We start from the raw sequence: 15,419 nt of genomic DNA, 5'->3' as shown, positions 1-15,419 counted from the left end.
AAGAAAACGCTACAAAGGATAGCCTGGAATCCATGAGGATCTCCATCCGCATACAAAGTATTGAAGACACATATTCTGTTAAATTGAATTATGATACAGTGATCGATGTCGACGGAAAGTTAAAATACACCGGTCGGTAGTCAGTAGCCGCTATCATCACGGTCAACATTAATACAGGTCACCTGCAATGGCGCACTTCTGATTAATATTTGCAATGGCTTCCAGTGTTATTTTTCCTTCCGTGGTCCCAGCCTTAATTGTGTTCGATCTAGGTAAGTTAGTTAAGTTCGGAAACTTGGAAGACTTGACTTATCGACGGCATTGTAACCCGGGCCGGCCGGGACAACTTGGTGACTGCAGACGGTGTAAGTCGAGACTCGATTCTGAACTTTGTCCCGATACTTGTCAGAATTGAATCCCGTCTTACTCAGCCATCAGCAAATTCATTTTTTGTGATATGCGAAAATGCTGAACAACTTGACAAGATCTGCCTCATGTTTGTGTTTTGAGTGTGTAAATATTATTCTTTAGCAATGTTATGTTATGTTACGGTTTTGAATTATAAGTGATAGGTTTTCAGCATATATTGGATGCGCTGCACGTATTTGTGTATAGCTTTTTCATCTTTAGTAACATGTATTTGTTACAATAACTCATTCTAACTGTGTGTGTGAACAAATATATTTTAACTCAGAAGCAAAGACTCTACAGATAGCTGTGTAATGTTTAATATATATATATATATATATATATATATATATATCTTTCTTTGAGTCATTGCAATTTGCAGAATATTTTCGTTTGTTTTGAAACATCCTTCATCCTTGTACGTGGTTGACTTTATTATTAGCCCATAGTGACTGGTAATAGGGTACCACACTTACTAGTACAATGCAAAGGAAAAGTTAAGTCAGGTTCATTTCTTCCCTTTAAAGTATATTATACAAATGCGAAAAGATTTGGATAAATCATGTGATTTCATCATCACCAGATGCCCAAAGTGGCTGAATACATATACATATCAAGTGCAGTAATGCTGTTTGCAATATTTCAAAGTTGAGTAAGTTACTGAAGTGCTAGTTTATCTCCCAAATCATTATGTAAGTTGATAGTGATACAAGTTTATAGGACACTTTCTAGTATTAATAGCTGCACAGGTTTACACCAAATAATGGGAATTTTCAGTGTATTGTCTGACTTGATTTTTCCTTTAAAAGGATGATAATACATTTAGTAAAATTCCAGATATACTTTTTACCCCCTCAGTGTCTACTTTGGTGACCTTAAAACATAGCTGTTAAATTAATTTGTTTATTTCAGATTATACACTATGGCCATTCTGGGTGGATACCCATTATTCCCCACCATTTACAAAGGCAAGGTATGTATACAAGTCTAATCCATACAGATCCATGTTATCCATGTTACTACCTGTAAGGAAGTGTCCAGATTTACTTCCAAGGGGAAGATTTTCCATCCCCCCCCCCCCAGGAAATAATGGGAAAAATTGTTGACCCCCTCCCTGAGAGTACTTGTTTTTTTCATATGCCCTCCCTCCACATACATACATACATACATACATACATACATACATACATACATACATACATACATACATATATACATACATACATACATGCATGCATGCATGCATGCATGCATGCATGCACACACACACATCAGGGGCATCAATCACCCCCCCCCCCTCCCCCCAAATCAAATCTGTACATTCCCTAAGATAACACACTGGTCACAGAACAAAATATTTGACAGAAAAAGAGTACTAGATTTCACTACTCTTGCTGTGTTTTAAAAAGACAGGGAATAGATGGGAAGAAAGCTGTCAACATGTTATATACATTTAGTGTCATTAAACTTGATATTCTGAAAATTCTTGTTCATATGGGTTGGAGCTGAGTTCCAAGGACTACATTTTGTACATGATTGAATTACATGTATTTACAATTATGTACAAAGTGGTTCTCAAAGACACAGCACTACCTATTTTTTTCTTTTTCTTTTTTTGTTTACATATAAATACATGAAAAATTGTTGACATTAAATGGTAAAGTTGATAATAAATTTTATGAGAGACCTTGTAAACTTTATAAGGAATTTGGATGGAGAATAAACTTACAGATTGGGACATAATGAAAAGACAGTATTATAGCAGAATTATTTTTACATCAAATTTAGACCAAGACATCCCCAGTGAGAATGAAATCATTCTATCAAAGTACGACACTACATGTATGTAGTATTCAGGTTTAGGCAAAAAAAAAAAATGTTAAGTTGTTTTTTTTCTGGCATGCATCACTGAAATACCCAATGTCAGTTGTTTTGTGTGTGTGTGCTTGTCCAACTCATGCTGTCTGTAGATCTGAGGGGGAAAACAAAAATAACCCTCCCTACTTCAGTGAAGACAACTGCAGAGCCAATCATGAACAAGCAAATGACATCTGTCGCCATATACACACTTGCTCTAAAGTACTAAATAAAAAGAACAGTAACTGTCATAAATAGTAGACTGAGTGACTGAGGTTTGTTGAGAATTTAAAAAAAAGTTGCATTGTCACACCACTTTAGACAAAATGTTCTGACCAGAAACAATTTTTTTATGGCCTTACACTAAATAATGTTGCAGAAAATATAATGTATCTGTTTGTTGTAGGGTTCCATCTACATTTCCAAGTTGTTGATTGGATTCTATTGGTTTTGTTTCCAACAAACATAATGCTAGCCCTAGTTATTTCTGTCTTTCTCATTACCTAATTCACCATAGATTTCTTCAATCTAGCAATATAATAAAATTAAAATAATGCCCTCTATGGCAGGAAAAGAAAAATTCACAGTATCACTGATGCCAGTGATGGTAAGAATATGAACCTACTAAGGCATATCTGGGTGAAAATTATCATTTATCGCTGAAAATTGGGAAACAAATGGTTTATAGATTCCTTATGACTTTACTTATCATTTCTACGGTATCTAGACTGGTAAAATATGATTATGAAATAAAAGTATTATGAAAATGTACAAATACACTTTTTCAAAAACAACAACCAACCATCCCATCCTTTTTCAGGTATTATGAAGCAGAATCATAGAATGAAATAGGGCTGCCCTAATGTGTAACATAGAATGAAATAGGGCTGCCCTAATGTGTAACATTGAATAAAATAGGGCCGCCCTAATGTGTAACATTGAATGAAATAGGGCTGCCCTAATGTGTAACATAGAATGAAATAGGGCTGCCCTAATGTGTAACATTGAATAAAATAGGGCCGTCCTAATGTGTAACATTGAATGAAATAGGGCTGCCCTAATGTGTAACATAGAATGAAATAGGGCTGCCCTAATGTGTAACATTGAATGACATAGGGCTGCCCTAATGTGTAACATTGAATGAAACAGGGCCGCCCTAATGTGTAACATAGAATTAAATTTGGGCCGCCCTAATGTGTAACATAGAATGAAATAGGGCTGCCCTAATGTGTAACATTGAATAAAATAGGGCTGCCCTAATGTGTAACATAGAATGAAATAGGGCTGCCCTAATGTGTAACATAGAATGAAATAGGGCTGCCCTAATGTGTAACATTGAATAAAATAGGGCCGCCCTAATGTGTAACATTGAATGAAATAGGGCTGCCCTAATGTGTAACATAGAATGAAATAGGGCTGCCCCAATGTGTAACATTGAATGACATAGGGCTGCCCTAATGTGTAACATTGAATGAAACAGGGCCGCCCTAATGTGTAACATAGAATTAAATAGGGCTGCCCTAATGTGTAACATAGAATGAAATAGGGCTGCCCTAATGTGTAACATAGAATAAAATAGGGGTGCCCTAATATGTAAAATAGAATGAAATAGGGCTGCCCTAATGTGTAACATAGCTTGAAATAGGGCTGCCCTAATGTGTAACATAGAATGAAATAGGGCTGCCCTAATGTGTAACATTGAATAAAATAGGGCCGTCCTAATGTGTAACATTGAATGAAATAGGGCTGCCCTAATGTGTAACATAGAATGAAATAGGGCTGCCCTAATGTGTAACATTCAATGACATAGGGCTGCCCTAATGTGTAACATTGAATGAAACAGGGCCGCCCTAATGTGTAACATAGAATTAAATTTGGGCCACCCTAATGTGTAACATAGAATGAAATAGGGCTGCCCTAATGTGTAACATTGAATAAAATAGGGCCGCCCTAATGTGTAACATAGAATGAAATAGGGCTGCCCTAATGTGTAACATAGAATGAAATAGGGCTGCCCTAATGTGTAACATTGAATAAAATAGGGCCGCCCTAATGTGTAACATTGAATGAAATAGGGCTGCCCTAATGTGTAACATAGAATGAAATAGGGCTGCCCTAATGTGTAACATTGAATGACATAGGGCTGCCCTAATGTGTAACATTGAATGAAACAGGGCCGCCCTAATGTGTAACATAGAATTAAATAGGGCTGCCCTAATGTGTAACAGAATGAAATAGGGCTGCCCTAATGTGTAACATAGAATTAAATAGGGGTGCCCTAATATGTAAAATAGAATGAAATAGGGCTGCCCTAATGTGTAACATAGCTTGAAATAGGGCTGCCCTAATGTGTAACATAGAATGAAATAGGGCTGCCCTAATGTGTAACATTGAATGAAATAGGGCCGCCCTAATGTGTAACATAGAATGAAATAGGGGTGCCCTAATGTGTAACATTGAATGAAATAGGGCTGCCCTAATGTGTAACATTGAATGAAATAGGGCCGCCCTAATGTGTAACATAGAATGAAATAGGGGTGCCCTAATGTGTAACATTGAATGAAATAGGGCTGCCCTAATGTGTAACATAGAATGAAATAGGGCTGCCCTAATGTGTAACATAGAATTAAATAGGGGTGCCCTAATATGTAAAATAGAAGGAAATAGGGCTGCCCTAATGTGTAACATAGAATGAAATAGGGCTGCCCTAATGTGTAACATAGAATGAAATAGGGCTACCCTAATGTGTAACATAGAATTAAATAGGGGTGCCCTAGTATGTAAAATAGAATGAAATAGGGCTGCCCTAATGTGTAACATAGCTTGAAATAGGGCTACCCTAATGTGTAACATAGAATTAAATAGGGCTGCCCTAATATGTAAAATAGAATGAAATAGGGCTGCCCTAATGTGTAACATAGAATGAAATAGGGCTGCCCTAATGTGTAACATAGAATGAAATAGGGGTGCCCTAATATGTAAAATAGAATGAAATAGGGCTGCCCTAATGTGTAACATAGCTTGAAATAGGGCTGCCCTAATGTGTAACATAGAATTAAATAGGGCTGCCCTAATATGTAAAATAGAATGAAATAGGGCTGCCCTAATGTGTAACATAGCTTGAAATAGGGCTGCCCTAATGTGTAACATAGAATTAAATAGGGCTGCCCTAATGTGTAACATTGAATAAATAGGGCCGTCCTAATGTGTAACATTGAATGAAATAGGGCTGCCCTAATGTATAACATAGAATGAAATAGGGCTGCCCTAATGTGTAACATTGAATGACATGGGGCTGCCCTAATGTGTAACATTGAATGAAACAGGGCCGCCCTAATGTGTAACATAGAATTAAATTTGGGCTGCCCTAATGTGTAACATAGAATGAAATAGGGCTGCCCTAATGTGTAACATAGAATGAAATAGGGCTGCCCTAATGTGTAACATTGAATGACATAGGGCTGCCCTAATGTGTAACATTGAATGAAACAGGGCCGCCCTAATGTGTAACATAGAATTAAATTTGGGCCGCCCTACTGTGTAACATAGAATGAAATAGGGCTGCCCTAATGTGTAACATTGAATAAAATAGGGCCGCCCTAATGTGTAACATAGAATGAAATAGGGCTGCCCTAATGTGTAACATAGAATGAAATAGGGCTGCCCTAATGTGTAACATTGAATAAAATAGGGCCGCCCTAATGTGTAACATTGAATGAAATAGGGCTACCCTAATGTGTAACATAGAATGAAATAGGGCTGCCCTAATGTGTAACATTGAATGACATAGGGCTGCCCTAATGTGTAACATTGAATGAAACAGCTCCGCCCTAATGTGTAACATAGAATTAAATAGGGCTGCCCTAATGTGTAACATAGAATGAAATAGGGCTGCCCTAATGTGTAACATAGAATTAAATAGGGGTGCCCTAATATGTAAAATAGAATGAAATAGGGCTGCCCTAATGTGTAACATAGAATTAAATAGGGCTGCCCTAATGTGTAACATTGAATGACATAGGGCTGCCCTAATGTGTAACATTGAATGAAACAGGGCCGCCCTAATGTGTAACATAGAATTAAATAGGGCTGCCCTAATGTGTAACATAGAATGAAATAGGGCTGCCCTAATGTGTAACATAGAATTAAATAGGGGTGCCCTAATATGTAAAATAGAATGAAATAGGGCTGCCCTAATGTGTAACATAGCTTGAAATAGGGCTGCCCTAATGTGTAACATAGAATGAAATAGGGCTGCCCTAATGTGTAACATTGAATGAAATAGGGCCGCCCTAATGTGTAACATAGAATGAAATAGGGCTGCCCTAATGTGTAACATTGAATGACATAGGGCTGCCCTAATGTGTAACATTGAATGAAACAGGGCCGCCCTAATGTGTAACATAGAATTAAATTTGGGCCGCCCTAATGTGTAACATAGAATGAAATAGGGCTGCCCTAATGTGTAACATTGAATAAAATAGGGCCGCCCTAATGTGTAACATAGAATGAAATAGGGCTGCCCTAATGTGTAACATAGAATGAAATAGGGCTGCCCTAATGTGTAACATTGAATAAAATAGGGCCGCCCTAATGTGTAACATTGAATGAAATAGGGCTACCCTAATGTGTAACATAGAATGAAATAGGGCTGCCCTAATGTGTAACATTGAATGACATAGGGCTGCCCTAATGTGTAACATTGAATGAAACAGGGCCGCCCTAATGTGTAACATAGAATTAAATAGGGCTGCCCTAATGTGTAACATAGAATGAAATAGGGCTGCCCTAATGTGTAACATAGAATTAAATAGGGGTGCCCTAATATGTAAAATAGAATGAAATAGGGCTGCCCTAATGTGTAACATAGCTTGAAATAGGGCTGCCCTAATGTGTATTATAGAATGAAATAGGGCTGCCCTAATGTGTAACATTGAATGAAATAGGGCCGCCCTAATGTGTAACATAGAATGAAATAGGGGTGCCCTAATGTGTAACATTGAATGAAATAGGGCTGCCCTAATGTGTAACATAGAATGAAATAGGGCTGCCCTAATGTGTAACATAGAATTAAATAGGGGTGCCCTAATATGTAAAATAGAATGAAATAGGGCTGCCCTAATGTGTAACATAGAATGAAATAGGGCTGCCCTAATGTGTAACATAGAATGAAATAGGGCTGCCCTAATGTGTAACATAGAATTAAATAGGGGTGCCCTAATATGTAAAATAGAATGAAATAGGGCTGCCCTAATGTGTAACATAGCTTGAAATAGGGCTACCCTAATGTGTAACATAGAATTAAATAGGGCTGCCCTAATATATAAAATAGAATGAAATAGGGCTGCCCTAATGTGTAACATAGAATGAAATAGGGCTGCCCTAATGTGTAACATAGAATGAAATAGGGGTGCCCTAATATATAAAATAGAATGAAATAGGGCTGCCCTAATGTGTAACATAGCTTGAAATAGGGCTGCCCTAATGTGTAACATAGAATTAAATAGGGCTGCCCTAATGTGTAACATTGAATAAAATAGGGCCGTCCTAATGTGTAACATTGAATGAAATAGGGCTGCCCTAATGTGTAACATAGAATGAAATAGGGCTGCCCTAATGTGTAACATTGAATGACATAGGGCTGCCCTAATGTGTAACATTGAATGAAACAGGGCCGCCCTAATGTGTAACATAGAATTAAATTTGGGCCGCCCTAATGTGTAACATAGAATGAAATAGGGCTGCCCTAATGTGTAACATTGAATAAAATAGGGCCGCCCTAATGTGTAACATAGAATGAAATAGGGCTGCCCTAATGTGTAACATAGAATGAAATAGGGCTGCCCTAATGTGTAACATTGAATAAAATATGGCCGCCCTAATGTGTAACATTGAATGAAATAGGGCTGCCCTAATGTGTAACATAGAATTAAATAGGGCTGCCCTAATGTGTAACATTGAATGACATAGGGCTGCCCTAATGTGTAACATTGAATGAAACAGGGCCGCCCTAATGTGTAACATAGAATTAAATAGGGCTGCCCTAATGTGTAACATAGAATGAAATAGGGCTGCCCTAATGTGTAACATAGAATTAAATAGGGGTGCCCTAATATGTAAAATAGAATGAAATAGGGCTCCCTAATGTGTAACATAGCTTGAAATAGGGCTGCCCTAATGTGTAACATAGAATGAAATAGGGCTGCCCTAATGTGTAACATTGAATGAAATAGGGCCGCCCTAATGTGTAACATAGAATGAAATAGGGCTGCCCTAATATGTAAAATAGAATGAAATAGGGGTGCCCTAATGTGTAACATTGAATGAAATAGGGCTGCCCTAATGTGTAACATAGAATGAAATAGGGCTGCCCTAATGTGTAACATAGAATTAAATAGGGCTGCCCTAATATGTAAAATAGAATGAAATAGGGCTGCCCTAATGTGTAACATAGAATGAAATAGGGCTGCCCTAATGTGTAACATAGAATGAAATAGGGCTGCCCTAATGTGTAACATAGAATTAAATAGGGGTGCCCTAATATGTAAAATAGAATGAAATAGGGCTGCCCTAATGTGTAACATAGCTTGAAATAGGGCTACCCTAATGTGTAACATAGAATTAAATAGGGCTGCCCTAATATGTAAAATAGAATGAAATAGGGCTGCCCTAATGTGTAACATAGCTTGAAATAGGGCTGCCCTAATGTGTAACATAGAATTAAATAGGGCTGCCCTAATATGTAAAATAGAATGAAATAGGGCTGCCCTAATGTGTAACATAGCTTGAAATAGGGCTGCCCTAATGTGTAACATAGAATTAAATAGGGCTGCCCTAATGTGTAACATAGAATAAAATAGGGCCGTCCTAATGTGTAACATTGAATGAAATAGGGCTGCCCTAATGTGTAACATAGAATGAAATAGGGCTGCCCTAATGTGTAACATTGAATGACATAGGGCTGCCCTAATGTGTAACATTGAATGAAACAGGGCCGCCCTAATGTGTAACATAGAATTAAATTTGGGCCGCCCTAATGTGTAACATAGAATGAAATAGGGCTGCCCTAATGTGTAACATTGAATAAAATAGGGCCGCCCTAATATGTATTATCATTTGTCTGTTGTGACATAGCCACATGTGTGACGTTATTGTGAAATCTTATGAGCTATACAAAAACATACATACCAGCAATACAAATATACAATATATGTTTAGATTAATTTTTTATAATATATTTTCAAAATATAATGTCAGGGGACTAGGTTTTATCTAGTCACTGTTAAAAAAGTTGTGTAAAATTTGCACACATTCTAAGGTCAAATGATTCATTAGCCATGTACAATTTTAGGGAGTATCATATTGCCCAGTACACTATTTCCAAAATGCATGTGATTTATCTTTTTGAGTTCAAGTATTGATTTCACCTTAAATACACAAATTTCATCTTCAAAGTTGTGAAAATAAGATACAAGATACTGTGTGGTACTGTAAAGGATTGAGTCCTTCACATTGCAACCATTATCCTACCAGGTCCCCACTTATACATTTGGGTTAACTTGTAAACAATCTTGGTCTACATCTTGTCCAAGGGCTGTAGTCATACTGAATTAAATGCTCGTGAAATGGCTCAACTGACAAGTTTGCAGAATCTCAGCTGGCCACACTAACCAATCAACCATATCTTGACTCCAGAAAAGTCAATAAACATGACTTGACAAATATGCCATAGAGGGCGCTCTTTACTTGACATGATATTGTGTACTCTATTTTTTAATCCAGATATGTTTTCATTTCCATTCCAGTAATGGTAGAGTGTTTGATAGAAGGAAAGATGAAATGATTTTATACCAAGATGTGAAGTCTATCCTGCAACTAATCCAGGCTAAAGGGATTCAAATAGCTGCTGCTTCAAGGTATTTTATCTTATGGTATAATAGCAAATAATAACGATAATAAGAAGAATCATTAAATAAAGAAATTTGTCGAATGGTTACCACGGATTAGCACCCTAATGCCCTAGTATTGAAAAGCAGGAGGAAACCGAAGTACCCGGGGAAAACCTGCATTGTTTGGCAGGGTCAAACTGAGCATCACCCTTCTTACATACAGACATGGTTAAATTTTAATTTTACCCAGCCAACACCTGGCGGGTTCGAACCCAGACTGTAGGGTTAAGAGGTGTACAAACTAACCACTCGACCACTGGCAACCCATAATTGGAGACTGTTGTAATAATATAGTGATATTATTATTATTATTATTAGACTTTATTTAATCTCGATAGACTGTTGAGCCAGTGGCTCTTCTCACACAGTGTCGAGAAAAACATTAAAATATTATATACAATATATACATTAAATACTGCACACATCAAATGAGGACAAAACAAGCAAAAATATAATAGGTACAATAACAAAATAGACGAACATCAACAATACACAACTGAAATTATGAATCACTTGAAATTGAAAAATGATATTTACATTTGCTTTTAAAAGCCTGCAGTAAGGGACATGATTTTAAGTCAAGTGGCAAACTGTTCCATATTTTTACACCACTGTAGGTAAAACTTTTCTTAAAAAACTTGGTTCTATGTTTTGAAATGTATAAATCTTCCCTGGCAGCAGATCTAGTATTCCGACTATGAACATTGTGTATCCTTTTAAAAACATTCAAATAATCCGGTGCTAAATTGTTTTGTACTTTTTACATTAAAATTGACTCATTATATAAAACCCGTTTTCTGAATGGTGTCCAATGCAATGTACGGAATAAAACATCACTAGAAGTGTTATAATCACAATCTAAAGTATTTATTATCAGAACTATGTATACTGTTCTAGTTGATAACAATCACATATATTACTGTGGAAAATGTGCTATCGGCTAACTAAGATAGACAAACTGGAAAATGTGCTATCGGCTAACTAAGATAGACAAACTGTGGAAAATGTGCTATCGGCTAACTAAGATAGACAAACTGTGGAAAATGTGCTGTCGGCTAACTAAGATAGACAAACTGTGGAAAATGTGCTATCGGCTAACTAAGATAGACACAAACTAAACCTATTCTTGCATGTGGTAGATTACACAAGTGGATGACAGCAGTGCCTTGGCTATGTGGATACAATCACCTTGTAATCAAGATAGTGCAAACACTGAATGAGGTTGACTGTGTGGTGACTAGAGGAAAACTTGCTATCAGAAATCCCACCCTACTTCGAGTGTAATTACATCAATTAATAGCTTATATCAACATGTAACAACAATAGTTTTACTTTTTGTATATGTGTTAGCATGCCGATAGTTGATCTTCCATTGTTGTATGTTCTTTTTGAATATTTTTTTATAGAACAGAAGCTCCTCCTGAAGCCAAAACATTATTGAAGTTGTTCGATATTGACCAGTATTTTAACTACAAAGAAATCTACCCTGGCTGTAAGAAAACACATTTTGGAAAGTAAGTTGTTTTCCTTGTCTTTCATTTAAAGATAAACAAAAAAGTTTTCAAATGAAATAACATTTGAATGAACTAGTCATAATGTTGCAGGGTCTTTTTTTGATAAAATTTGATACTATTAGTTTGTAGCTTTGTCAGAGTTTTTTGCATTTGACAGCTAAGCAGGTGCCACCAAACCAGAAAGACCAAGCACCATGTTTTTTTACATCTCACACAACATGGTTTTTTTGTTATGAATGACACATACAAAATACAGACACTAGCCCCATCTACACGGCACTAAAAATCCTACCTGAGGTAGGATTCGGGATAGTTTGAAGCCTGTGTAGACGCAAACGCGTCCTGAAACCGTCCTGAAACTGTCCTGACTTAGGACACCTTTGAGAGGTTTCCTGAAACCCTCCTGACTTCGTCCTATGTACTGTCAGGACGGAATGCGCGACATCTACGCCGCAACCTTCATATGTGCAGACGCAAACCTATTCTACCTCAGGTAGGACTTGGGACTGCCTCAGGTAGGACGACCTACGTGTAGATGGGGCTAATATGTTGAAGATCATGACGCTCTCCTTTGGTGTAGCGCCCCCAACGGCGAATGCAATAGCTGTTACCAGGGATATTGTTACCATCGCTTCTATTTCCTCTTTCATCGCTGTATTTTAATAATAAAACTACACTGGATTATTCCAATTAATGATGGAAACTTAAGACCAACAACAAATTTTCATGACGTCACATTTTGTTTATATGCATACCCAACTATAACCATTTCTAGACTAATCACTACCAGACTACACAGGAATACCATACAGGGAAAATGAAAACAACTTCTACATGTAATATATTGTTACACAGTACACATTTTATTAACCAAAATTGGTGTACAAGTACTGAAATGTTGACAGCATGTAAAAAAGTATCTACCTATGCAGATTTGAATATATTATCTAGTTGAGGTGGTATATACAGCTCATGATAAATATCATAACAATGAAAATATATACAATAATGTATACTTGAGTTGGCACATAATCTCCCTTGCTTGTTTGAAATATCAATATATGTGAGTTTCATTCAGTACACTTCAAATTCTGTTTTCTCTATATACGACATCATGTAGACAACTCATTCTTCCTTGATATTGTTAATTTGTACACTAAAACTAGCAAACTTTAACTTGGTCTAGCTGGCTCACACAACTCGTGCACGGTATGGTTATGCTATGACTGTATAGTCCTGCTTGGTGCTGAGCAAAACGCCTGCACCGTCTGCAAGTAGCGAAACGCCTGCACCGTCTGCAAGCAGGACCAGATATGATAACACTATGTTGAAGATCATGCCGCTCTCGTTTGGTGGTGCGCCCCCAACAGCGAATGCAATAGCTGTTACCAGGGATATTGTTACCATCGCTTCTATTTCCTCTTTCATCGCTGTATTTTAATAATAAAACTACACTGGATTATTCCAATTAATGATGGAAACTTAAGACCAACAACAAATTTTCATGACGTCACATTTTGTTTATATGCATACCCAACTATAACCATTTCTAGACTAATCACTACCAGACTACACAGGAATACCATACAGGGAAAATGAAAACAACTTCTACATGTAATATATTGTTACACAGTACACATATTATTAACCAAAATTGGTGTACAAGTACTGAAATGTTGACAGTATATAAAAAAAGTATCTACCTATGCAGATTTAAATATATTATCATAATTGAGTGTTAGGTATGGTCTAACAAAATAAATTGTTTGGTTCTGGTTACCCAACCTCAACTAATTTTTCAATACCGACCTGCAAATTTAACGTATTCGAGAAAAAAAATGAAATCGCAAAAATTGTGAAGTCTTGCAAGAAATAGTGGATGCAGAAACTGACATCAACTTAAAAAAAACAATATAAAACTGTTGTTCCAATCTGTAATGGCTGTACATCTGATGGGAAGAAACCAAAAACACAGAGACCATATGGAAAACAACGGAAAAAACACCTATTCTAAAATTGAGCATAAGCGGAACCACACAATTTTTTTGTTAGGCCGAATAAATGTATGTACAAAATACTAACAATAGTGTAATTTTGCACTTCGGATTAATGTCACACAACTCGTGCACGGTATGATTATGCTATGGTTGTATAGTCCTGCTTGGTGCTGAGCGAAACGCCTGCACCGTCTGCAAGTAGCGAAATGCCTGCACCGTCTGCAAGCAGGACCAGGTAGTTGAAGATCATGGCTCTCTCCTTTGGTGGTGCGCCCCCAACGGCGAATGCAATAGCTGTTACCAGGGATATTGTTACAATCGCTTCTATTTCCTCTTTCATCGCTGTATTTTAATAATAAAACTACACTGGATTATTCCAATTAATGATGGAAACTTAAGACCAACAACAAATTTTCATGACGTCACATTTTGTTTATATGCATACCCAACTATAACCATTTCTAGACTAATCACTACCAGACTACACAGGAATACCATACAGGGAAAATGAAAACAACTTCTACATGTAATATATTGTTACACAGTACACATATCATTAACCAAAATTGGTGTACAAGTACTGAAATGTTGACAGCATGTAAAAAAGTATCTACCTATGCAGATTTGAATATATTATCTAGTTGAGGTAGTATATACAGCCTTCCCACGGCGATCACTCCGAACAAAACAAACGTCACAACACGATGAATAGAGGTAAATAAGGACATCTAGCCGCTTTCACCACATCGGATTTTAATCAGATTGCATGTGTGTATGAGCGAGTCAACTACTTATTTTATTATACATGGTTTTTATACATTTTATTTTATTATACAAAGAACGTAATTCCTTGAAGGGGGTGGGGTAAGATTGTCGTTTTTCGCGTGCGTCAAAATCACTACAGCCTACAGGGATATTTAATTCATACTAAGATGGAATCAAAAGAGGCAATGCTATTTTGCTACTCTTGAAAATGACAGTCAGAAACTTTGCCGACATACACGGAGTGAGATGCATGTTGTTCTAAAATAATCGTATGGCCAAGTAACCCAGCCGCCTGCCAGGGAGTGATGTACAATTAATGAATGACAAAAACAACAATATGAATGCTGCGAAAACATGATTTTATTATTCACCCACACCTAAACAGAAGTTCCTGAATTCAAGAGACTGTTTTTTCTGTTTGTTCGGTCATCACAACTATAAATGATGGTACGTGACGAACGCGCGTGTCAACCAATTTCGTGCGACTAGGATCGAAACTAATAAGCTTACAATCCAAGCAAGTCATTACTGATTACACATTAGACATTACCTCATTTACTTGTACGACAACTCTTGGTTTTTAAAACGTCCTATATAGCTTTACGTTTTAGGATTGCCTAATGCCAAATTCTAGACTAGACGGGTAGCTGTTTAGACACGATGCCATTCATAGTACACAAATATAAATACGGCAGTCCACTACGTATACGTAGGTAACGTCATGTGATCTTGTCTGTCAACGAAAGTTAACGAAGGCACAGTAGGTATGTGCAGAGCCGATCGTTCAATCGTAGTCGCAACTTTTAAAGGACGTACCTTCATGATAATTGATTTGAATAGACTATGTGGGGAGGACGTTGCCAAAATCCACCTACACGAAGGTTCTAAGTTAGGCCATGTTGGAGTATAACGTGAAACTAATACGAATG

The 15,419-nt window shown here is 37.0% G+C and overlaps 1 protein-coding gene across 1 annotated transcript in view; it reads left to right on the top strand.

The window, feature by feature from the left end:
* Window positions 1-214: 214 nt before the first annotated feature.
* The window catches only part of LOC144438094 (magnesium-dependent phosphatase 1-like), a 27,052-nt gene continuing 11,847 nt past the window's right edge, over window positions 215-15,419 (top strand). The window contains exons 1-4 of the mRNA XM_078127123.1: window positions 215-272; window positions 1,321-1,381; window positions 10,071-10,181; window positions 11,621-11,728. Of these exons, the coding sequence (XP_077983249.1) occupies window positions 215-272; window positions 1,321-1,381; window positions 10,071-10,181; window positions 11,621-11,728 (338 nt within the window). The remainder of the gene's footprint in view (window positions 273-1,320; window positions 1,382-10,070; window positions 10,182-11,620; window positions 11,729-15,419) is intronic.

The sequence above is a fragment of the Glandiceps talaboti genome, chromosome 7 (genome assembly GCF_964340395.1).
Source record: "Glandiceps talaboti chromosome 7, keGlaTala1.1, whole genome shotgun sequence".
NCBI classification, from domain to species: Eukaryota; Metazoa; Hemichordata; class Enteropneusta; family Spengelidae; genus Glandiceps; species Glandiceps talaboti.
The sequence above is the reverse complement of the archived record's forward strand: the minus strand, read 5'-3'. Positions and strand labels throughout refer to the sequence as shown.